At 46.3% G+C, this 10,307-nt stretch overlaps 1 protein-coding gene across 2 annotated transcripts in view; it reads left to right on the forward strand.

Annotated features, from left to right (window-relative positions):
• Positions 1-8,495, forward strand: part of Ssh2 (slingshot protein phosphatase 2) — a 241,452-nt gene extending 232,957 nt beyond the window's left edge. For both annotated transcript variants that reach the window (XM_032911738.1, XM_032911736.1), the window contains one exon: positions 1,732-8,495. In XM_032911738.1, the coding sequence (XP_032767629.1) occupies positions 1,732-3,819 (2,088 nt within the window). In that variant the 3' untranslated portion in view covers positions 3,820-8,495. The remainder of the gene's footprint in view (positions 1-1,731) is intronic.
• The last annotated feature ends 1,812 nt before the right edge of the window (positions 8,496-10,307 follow it).

Consider the following 10,307-nt stretch of genomic DNA (forward strand, 5'->3'; position numbering starts at 1 on the left):
ACTAAGACTGTGAAAGGATAAAGGCCAGCACAATTCCTAAGGAAATACTGTATTTTGAAGTCTTACATAAAATGTTAACAAGAGCCTGACAGTCATAATGTACTGACTTTTAAAGGACCATGCATAGATTTTTGAAGTTAATTTTTTTTTTTTTTTTTTTTTTTTTTTTGCAGTGGGACCTGATTTTCGGGGAGGGTGTGTCCTGTCCTAAATCGATGGGCATTGTTACCTTGGACAGGAGTAAATATCTACCCTGTAAAGGAGGAGAGGGATTCCCTTGAGAAGAAGGGTTCTAAGGCTGCTGAGGGAAGTGGCTGGCTAAGCCAAGTCTACTTTCCCCAGAAGGAGCCACACAAAACTGAGGGATTGTTGCCAGGTGTAGGGTACATGCTTTTAACCTTAGTGCTCGAGAGTCAGAGACAAGCGGACCTCTGAGTTCAAGACTAGCCTGGTCTATGGAATGAGTTCTCCTGTCTCAGGAAGGAAAGGGAAGAGCTGGAGAGGGTGGGCGGAGGTGGCTGTGACAGGCCTTTAATCCCAGCACTCAGCAGACAGAGCCTGGTCTATGGAGGGAGGGAGTGAGCTCCAGGACAGCCAGCTGCACAGAGAAATCCTGTTGGGATGGGGGAGGAGGGAAGGGAGGGGGGAGGGGGGGAGGGAGAAAGGAAAGGGTTAGAGCAATGGCTTATCAGTTTAAAGTACCTGTTCTTGCAGAAGACCTGGGTTTGATTCCTAGCACCTATATGGTAGTGAATAACTATTCATAATTCTTTTTTTAAAGATTTTTATTTATTATGTATAAATACAGTGTCTCTGTCTTCAGACACACAAGAAGAGGACATCAGATCCCATTACAGATGGTTGTGAGTCACCATGTGGTTGCTGGGATTTGAACTCAGGACCTCTGGAAGAGCAATCAGTGCTCTTAACCACTGAGCCATCTCTCCATCTCTTCAACTATTCATAATTCTGTTTCCAGGGTCCGATGCATTCTCCTGACCTTTGAGGGCACTAGGCATGTGTATGGTGCACATACATACATGCAGGCAAACACTCACACACTACACATAAGACTTAAAAATCTTGAAAGAAAGGAAAAAAAGAGAGAAATTTAGAGATTGTGAGATCAAATACAAAGCACATTCTCCCAGCCAGGAGGAACAGTAATGTGGGTGATCTGTTGAAAGCTATGGAGAGAGAAAGTAGCAATAAATCTTCACATCATACATCAGATGGCAGCCACAGCCATCTTGCCCTGTCTTATACTGGGCATATTGAACTGGCCACCAAGCATTTGAAAGAACTGGGATCACCACCTGGTTAAGTTACTATCACATTAGAAGTTAATATCCCATCTAGGAAGAGGTTTCATTTATTTCTTTATAGTCTAAGTCCTAGAAGCTAGTAGTACTGTGAAAATATGGATTATAATAGCCCCCATAGCTATTCGCACATTTTAAAACAAAGTTCTGAATTAAAATCTTGCTTGAGTAAACAGAACAAACTTTAGTAAACAGTGATATACCTTATGCATTTTTTGCCTCCTGCCTTGATGATAAATCCTGTTTTGTTCCCGTGGTCTGACAGCACAGTGAACCTATGCACTTGGAACCATAACTTAGGTTCTCATAAACAGGTTCTCTCAGATCACAGGGTTATTACTAAGTGAAATACTAGCATTTTGGTGAGGCCGCAATTTACCATAACCATCTCACTATTTTCTCTTCATAGGCAGTCTCAGAACTTGTCAGCCCAGACATCATCATGCAATCTCACTCAGAAAATGCAATTTCAGTCAAAGAAATTGTCACTGAAATTGAGTCCATTAGTCAAGGAGTTGGGCAGGTTCAGTTAAAAGGAGACATCCTCTCTAACCCATGCCATACACCAAAGAAGAACACCATTCATGAGCTGCCCCTGGAGAGAGTACAAGGCCCTGAGAACAAACCTGGACATTTGGAGCAGGATGAGAGTTTCTGTAGTGTCCAACCAGAACTAGCCAGAGACTCGGGGAAGTGTGCCCCAGAGGAGGGCTGTCTGCCCACACTCTCATCCACAGTAGACTTGGAAGAAGAGGAACCAGTTGAGGGCGAACATGACTGGGGCCCAGGGACGCACCCTGGTGCCAAGTGGTGCCCTGGGTCTGTGAGGCGAGCCACCCTGGAGTTTGAAGAGCGCTTGCGACAAGAGCAGGAGAACCATGGGACAGCCTCTCCAGGTCCCACGTTATCCAATCGCAAAAACTCTAAGAATGACACTTCTGTGGCAGACCTAATGCCAAAATGGAAAAGCGATGAAACCGCCCCAGAGCATTCATTTTCCCTCAAGGAAGCCGAGCCAAGCAAGGGTAAAGGGAAGTGCAGTGGTTCTGAGGCCGGACCCCTGTCCCACTGTGAGCATAATCCCGCTGCTGCAGCCCCCCAGCTGCTGGAGCATCACCCCTCGCCAGCTCCTCAGGACGGCCTGGGGTCAGAGAGAAGTAAGAAGCAGGAGGAAGACCTGAGGAAGCAGAGGACTGTGGTTTCAAACCAGGAATGTGAGACACAGGCCGCCCTTCTTCCCCTCCCCAAGAAAATAGAAATCATTGAGTATACACCAACAGTTACGTCACTTGATCACACTGAGCCAGGAGGTGAGACAGCACCCAGCAAAGAGAGTGCGAAGCAAGAGCTGAGGAAGGTGAAGATGGAGAGGTCTATCACTATGTTTTGCGCTCTGGATGAAAATCTGAACAGGACTCTGGACCCCAGTCAGGTTTCTCTGCGTCCCCAAGTGCTACCTCTGCCTCATTCTTCCTCTGAGTATGACAGGCTCATTGACCCAACCCCTATGTTAAGTAGCCCTCAAGACAAAGGGGACAGCCCATCCACACCCTTCAAGACACCAGCGCGTTTGGTCGGTTGCAGTACCCAAGGAGCATCTGTCAGCTTGGATTGTTTGCATCGCCATTCTGTGCTTCACCTGGAAGGCTGCACAGAGCAAAGCAGTACCACAGACAGCAGACTGTCTTCAGAGCACGTTAACTGGGAGGACAGCCAGGGGGACTTCCTTTCCAGTAGTACTGGAATGGCACACATGTCCTCTCCATTAACAAATGAAGACCTAAGTTTAATTAACAAACTTGGTGACAGTGTTGGCGTGTTACCGAAAAAACTGGATCCATCACCGGAAGCCTGTCGAATCCCACATAGCTCTAGTAGTGAAAATATAAGAGATCTCAGCCACGGCCCTGGTGTGGTGAAGGAGCATGCTAAAGAAATTGAGTCTCGAGTCATCTTCCAGGCAGCGTTCTCCAAAACGTCACAAATGAGGCGCTCAGTTTCGCTGGCCAAGTTGGGTTACCTGGACCTTTGTAAAGACTACTTACCGGATAGAGAGCTTGGCTCCTCAGAATCCCCTCATCTCAAATTGCTTCAGCCCTTCCTCAGAACAGACTCAGGCATGCATGCCTTGATGGTCCATGAGCCCTCAGAAAGCCCAGGTGCCCACCCGAACCCACAGCCCACCAAGTATTTTGTAGAGCAACTCAAAACAACAGAGTGTGTTGTGCAGAGCAAGCCAGTGGAGAGGCCCCATGTGCAGTATGCCAAAGAGTTTGGTTACAGTCAGCAGTGTTTGCTCCCCAAGGCAAGACCAGAATTGACTAGTTCTGAAGGAGGCCTTCCTTTGCTACAGACACAGGGTCTGCAGTATCCAGGCCCCTCTCCAGGGCTGGCTGTGGCACCCCGTCAGCAGCATGGCAGAACTCACCCCCTTAGGAGACTAAAAAGAGCAAATGATAAAAAACGGACAACCAACCCCTTCTATAACACCATGTGATCCTGAGCCCATACACGTGATTTTCTAAGAAAATGTTTGTTAAAGGGGCGGTGTAATATGTAAGGAACATGCACTTTATTGGTTAATTTTATAATATTTTTGGTCATTTTACTGTTCCTGGCTCATGCAGGGTTTGGGTTTTTCCATGTGTGTGCGTGCATGTATGTGTGCGTGTGTGTACATGTACTGATTTGGATGACAAGATCATTTTATCATTTTTTTATTTTTAAAAAATTCAAACCTCAAAAAAATTTTTTTCAAAGAGCACCTTTATCAAAGGCAAATTGCTGTTTTTCAGTCTACTGCCACCTGTCTCTTCTCATTTTGCCCTCTGAGAAAAGACACGCCTGCTTGGTTGAGGGAAAGAAACAGATGGGGTGGGTGGCACAGAAGCTGGGAACTGGAAATCTCACCCAGGCCTGAGGAGACCTGTTTGCTGAAGGGCAGAGGGATGTGGCTGCTCTCAGCCTCACTCCGCCCTCCTCCGCTGGAGTACATGAAGTTGCAGGCTCTGCTCTGCTTTCAGAGGCAGTTGAGACTCCGTTTCTTCTGATATTCCAAAATGCATCAATCATTACAGAAAAGGGAGTGATAATTGGCCTACTGACAGAAACTACGAAGCAAAATATTTTAAGTTTCCCCAAGAAAACAATCTGAAAGTCAAAGGGAACCCTAATCGAAATTCAAGGTCATCTGTAGAGAAATATATTAAGAGAGAAGGTAGGGTCAAAGGTGGAAACACAGCCCCTGAGTCACTGTGGGGCCAGTGGAATCCACGCAGGTGAGTCCTGGCCCCATCCGCCGGGTCTCCGCCTGCCCAGTGACAGGCTCTGCCTCCGCCTCCCAACTAAAGACCTGGAAACAGGCTTTAAAGACAGCAAAGTCGGCTGTGCTTGTAAAGTGAGTGCATGCTGTGGGCTTTAACCCTGTTACTTGAATATTCTGTGGGCCTTCTGAGTTTAATGGTCGTGGTTTTCCAATTGATTTCTTCTCTCTTGCTGTTTCCCCATCCTTCCCTTAGTTCCACAAGTTATATTTTAATTGTTACATTACATACATAGAACCTATTGAACACAAATTTTTCTGTTATCCCTGTTAACACTTGACGCAAGTTTTTTCCCCTAATTTTTCCTAGATTTGTCTTTTCTCTACAGTTCATACACAGTATTTATGTACATAATGTCACTTTTTTAATGTTTCATGATTGATATTGTGGGTCTTTTGATTTATTCTTGTTAAGGAGTAGAGTTGCAACTGGAAAAGAGAGAAACACCAGAAATAAACTGGTAGTTTTGGGTAGAAATCTTTATTTGTTTTAAATAAAAACTTGTCATAGCCAGCTCCTGCCAAATTAAGTACTTCCTCTTGAGAAGAACCCCCTGCAGGCTCCCACTAGATCACACTGAACACTGGCTTCTGTCTGAGGCTGAAGTCCCAGGTCATTGTTTGCCAGTACTTGAAGCACAGCTAGATATGTGTCTTCGATGCCTAGACTAGAAGCTCCCAAAGTGAGGCTGAGAGGCTGGGGCGGCTCAGCGCTCGGCCAAGGGCACAGATTCCATTTAGGATACCGTTGCTTTGTTGCTGTCCTGCCGCTCTTTAACGCTGGACTGCCTGCTGGAGACGTGCCCCTGAGCATAGTACAGAAAACATCTGGAGGTACCCACAGCTCAACAGAACTGAAGAGGGCTACAGACTTGCCTCCTGCTTGCTTTTGTTGATATCCACATTGCTGAGGATTGTCTGGGTAGGAGCCAGGGACTTAGGTTTTTAATTCATCATAGCCCTAATTGGAAAAAGACACACAGATTATCTTTAGAGACAGAATTTGGAGGGAGCAGGTAGTAGGATACAGGAAAGGTAGACTGCCTCCATTTTCAAGTGCTCCAGAGCTGGGAGTCTACTTGGCATACAAAGCCATGGTTGGTTCTGACATTACTGCCAGGAAGCAATTAGCGACCACCTGCTGATAACGTGTGGTGTAGAAGTCATATAGATTTGTGCTGTCTTTCCTAGTCCCTTTAAATGTCACAGCTTTGTGAAGAGTCCCAGATATTTGTGTGCTGTCTCATTAGGTGGGATGTATCAGTGCGAGGGAGGCTTGGGAGGCAAGATGGTGGATTCCAGGACCCATCTGCTACCAGTATAATGGGAGGACAAGAAATTATGATAGGGTGAGGAGTGTTTACATCAAGGTAGAGAGAGTGCATCACCCAAAAAATAATAATAAAGGCTGGGTGTAGTGGCTCATATCTGTAACCCTAGCACTTGGGAGGCTGAGGCAGGAGGATTACTATGAACTGGATGCCAACTTGAGGTACAGAGTGAGACCCTGTCTCAGAAACAGTAACACCAATATGCTACACATTATCAGCAATGGACGCTGCTCTCTCATCTCCCAGTATAGAATGGCTTCACTGTGTCTCTCACAGCAGAGACTGAAAAAATGCCCAATGAGGGCACTAGGGGGCAGAGGGACAGACAGACAGACAACAACACCTGTTTTTGTTTTCAAGGTTTAAAGAATGAAAGAAACCATCTTCTGCTGTCTTCTTAATTGTATTCCTTATCATTGAACTCACCTGCCTAGGTATCTTCCACACAGAGTCTATGATTCAGCCATGCCAAAGGGTCTTGCCAGCCCTCCAAACCCCAACACTTGGGTTGCTCCTAAGTCATGTTTATGGTTAAGGCAGATGCGTAGTAAGCTGTTGAAGACTTGACTTTAGCATTTGATCATTTCAGTTTGTCTCTCTCTTTTTTCTGTTCATGGAAAGCCTGGGCCTGACTCTGACAAACTGCTGAGCAGGACAAACCTTGACCTCCTGACTTCTTGCTCAATGCCTCTGTCTCTCTCTCTGCTGTTTTTAGACCACTGTAGTCTCATCAGTAGGTCTGGAAAAGTGTGTAAGCACACATGTGAGCACTTGGGGGAGCTGACATTTCAGTGTCTGGGCTAACAGCCCCAGGAGCAGGCAGGGTTGAAGCGGTAGCCTGACTATATTGAGCTATTTCTGAGTATAGGGAGAGACCCCCAGCCCTTTGTTGTTTTTGGAAAGAGCAGCAGTGGGTGGTGTGGACACAGTACAGTTGGGAAGACCTCATCTCAGTTTGGTTGCCCCTTGCTCGTTTTAACACGTGTTCCTGTCCTGTACTCCTGCCCCTTCAGCATCTCTAGTGTTTTTCCCACTGTACCTTCATCTCTGCTGCTATTTCCTTCCTTCTCATTCTGGGAACTATAAAAGCTCCAGGGACAGCCTGGGGACACGTCCCAGGCTCCAAGGCCTCCTGCTCCTGAGCCCAGACACTTCCTCTGACACAGTGGCTCACAGGACTCTGCACTTGAGGGTCTTTCAGTAAAGATGTTCTGTGAGAGTTGGGTTTTTTATTTTCTAAGAAAGCATTATGCAAAAAGTTTTAAGGGCATTTTAAAGAAAAGCCATTTTTATTGGCTTTTTCAAACAACTATCTGTGGATACTTTGTTTACTTTGTGAGTATTAAAATATGCATCATCGTGGTGGCCTCGGGCACTGAAGCCATGGCTGTCCTATGAGTCCTCCCCCAGAGAAAATGCCATACTCTTGTCAGCCCTTGTGGATAAGTGGGTCAGATGTGGAGCTGCTCTCCATCTGTGTCCTGTACTGGAGTCCAGCAGTCTTTTCTCAGTGCTGGTGTGTCTCCATAGTGATGGTTGTGATGGTGAATGGGTAGTATGGTTGTTTGGTTTTTGCTTTTTAATGGTAGACAAGGTGACATTCCGTTGTTTCAGCACCAGTCCAACTTAAAAAAAGATCATAGACTTCGTTATCCCTTCCAAAAGATGAAGCATGTATTGGACCTAAGTACACGTGTCGCCTCGACTCATCTGGCACCCGTATCAGGAAAAGGCCTTCCAGCAAAGCAGGAAGCTGCACCCTCCTCTCCCCAGGGCTCGGGACCTCTTGATGCCATGAAGAGCTACTGCAAGGTGCTTCTGTACTGCTTCAGCCTGGAGCAGAGGTGACTAGGCCTGGCTTCAGCTGTGAAGAGAACCAGCCTCATCTCAGTGCCCCAGAGATCTAGGACGGGATTTCTAAACTGGAATCACCCCTTATCAGCTTGAAGAGCCCCACCCCCACCCCAGGACTCGGGCTGGTGCTGCCTTCTGTCTTCACATGGATGCCAGTGACAGTGGCGGCATCCTGCCCACAGAGAGCAAATGCCCCAAATGAAAAGCTAAGGAACTGACGTGGTGTTCCCTAGTCAGTAGCCCACTAGGAATTGATGGGTTGGGTTTGGTTTGACTGTAATTTGCTTGGCATAGCTAAAGGTGCCTTCCCCTCCCCCAACCCCCTCTGAACTTTGCTTTGTAAGACTTGCTTGAAACCCAAACAAGTCCAAAAGACTCGCACTGACTGTTACCTTCGACCAGGCTATCCCAAACTTCTCTATGCTCTCGTTTTATTAACAGCAGGTGCTCCCTGGAATCTCTGGGACCTTTCTGAGGCATTTGAAGCAGAACATGAGTGGTCTCATCTCCTTCCTTAATCCTGGTGGTTGGGATGTCCCACTTGTATCATAGTTGTTTTTATTAGTACTGATGTGCTCCGCTGTTTTTAAATGTGAACTTGTGCGCAGATGTGCAGATTCAATGTTCTTGTTACAGATTGAATAAATTTTTATTTTGAAGACAAAATGTTTGTTTCAGGTGCTGACAAAAGGTGGGGAAGGTGGGGGGTTAGAAAACAGCATGGACAACAGACAGACCAGCACACACTGAACAACTTTAGTGTGGGGAAATAAATATATACACACATGTACACACAGGCATTTGTTTATGTGTATGTATATAACCTACCTTTCACAAAAGACTGCATAGGAAACGGGATTACCAAAAGGTACAGACAATGAGACTCAAGTCAAGTGACCAGGCTGGGAACTTGGCTAGTCAAAGAGTCAGTCACTCACAGAAGCTGTCACCTGAATGTGAGAATGAATAAGCAAAATTCTTCTGCCAGCTGTGGTGCAGAGTGACTGGTGTGGGACATCTGTGGTGACCTGCTCAAGCAGTGACTGGATTTGTTGGGTGAGTGACCTCACCAGACATTAGGACAGAACAAACAAGTTTTCAGCACAGTGAGTCTACTAGGCTGGGGAGATGGCTCAGTGGTTAAGAGCACTGGCTGCTCTTCCAGAGAACCAGGCTCAAATCCTAGCACCCACATGGCAGCTCACAACTGAAACTTCAAGATCTTGACAACCTCACACACGCAGGCAGGCAAAGCACCAATGCACATAAAAAAGCCTAAAAACAGGCTACAAAGCCCAAATACAGCACTATCTGGGGGAGCTCTATTATCAAAACAGAATTTCTGATGTTATCAAAGAAAATGCCAGCCTACTACTATCTGAATCAGCCAAGTGAGTGGAACACTGCTGTTCTCTACTGTGGTACATGATGGTGAAGGCATATGATCACCTCACAAAATATTCCAGGAGTGCTTGGGCTCCTGACCAACTAAAGTCTTGGCTTTGTAGACAAAGCAAATGGACCAATTCATATCTCAGTTGTCAGATCTCTTTCAGAAAATGAGTTTATGAAACAAAATTCCTGTTAGCCTCATGGATTGCAGTTTAGAACCCACTGACAGTTCTATGGAGGCGCCAAGCCCAGGCTTCTTTGCCTGACTGGTGTTTTGTTTTTAACTTTGTGTGTATAGTTTTTCTGCCATGTATGATGGTGCACCACATATGTGTGTGGTACCTGTGGAAGCAAGGAGAGGATATTGGCTCCCCAAGAACTGGAGTTATAGATGGTTGTAAGCTGCTGTGTGGGTTCTGAGAGTTGAACTTGGCTTACCAGAATGAGCCTCCAGAACGGTGTGAGCTAACCATGTACCTGAAATCTTAAGGTAAAAAACTGGAGTTTTTCTGTCCTTGTGGTTATGCACACATAGAAGCCATGAATTCTCTGTGTAGCACCAACAATTCTGGTTCTGTTCCTCTACAAGTCACTGAATACCTAAGCCCTTCCTGAGGAACAAGCTTATAGTCACCCACGTGCTCCTGCTCTCTCTCTCTCTCTCCTCTCTCCCCTCTCCCCTCCCCCTTTCTCCTCTCCTTCTCCTCCCCCCTCTCTCTCTCTCTCTCTCTCCCCCCCCACACACACACACACGCTGGTCTCTGGAAAACTGTGCACTATGAGCTGCCTGAAATTGGCCCCATACTGCCCTCCAGAACCTAAGATGAGAGGGAAGAAATCATAGGCAAGCATTGAGTAAACAGCAACTCAGGGAACTGGCTGTATTTTATCTTCTTGACCTTGAGCACTACTTAAGACTGTGGGTCTTGGGGATGAGTGATTCTTCCCTAAAATAGAGGGATCATCTCAAAGAAAGCCCAGAGGGCTAAACATCATCTTCAGAGTCGGTCTCTCTGGCCTCTAAAATGTGGCCAAATATCTGTGCCAACATCTTCCCCTTGAACCTGGTGCTGGGAGTTCACTTTT

This window comes from Rattus rattus, chromosome 9 (genome assembly GCF_011064425.1).
Source record: "Rattus rattus isolate New Zealand chromosome 9, Rrattus_CSIRO_v1, whole genome shotgun sequence".
Taxonomy (NCBI): Eukaryota; Metazoa; Chordata; class Mammalia; order Rodentia; family Muridae; genus Rattus; species Rattus rattus.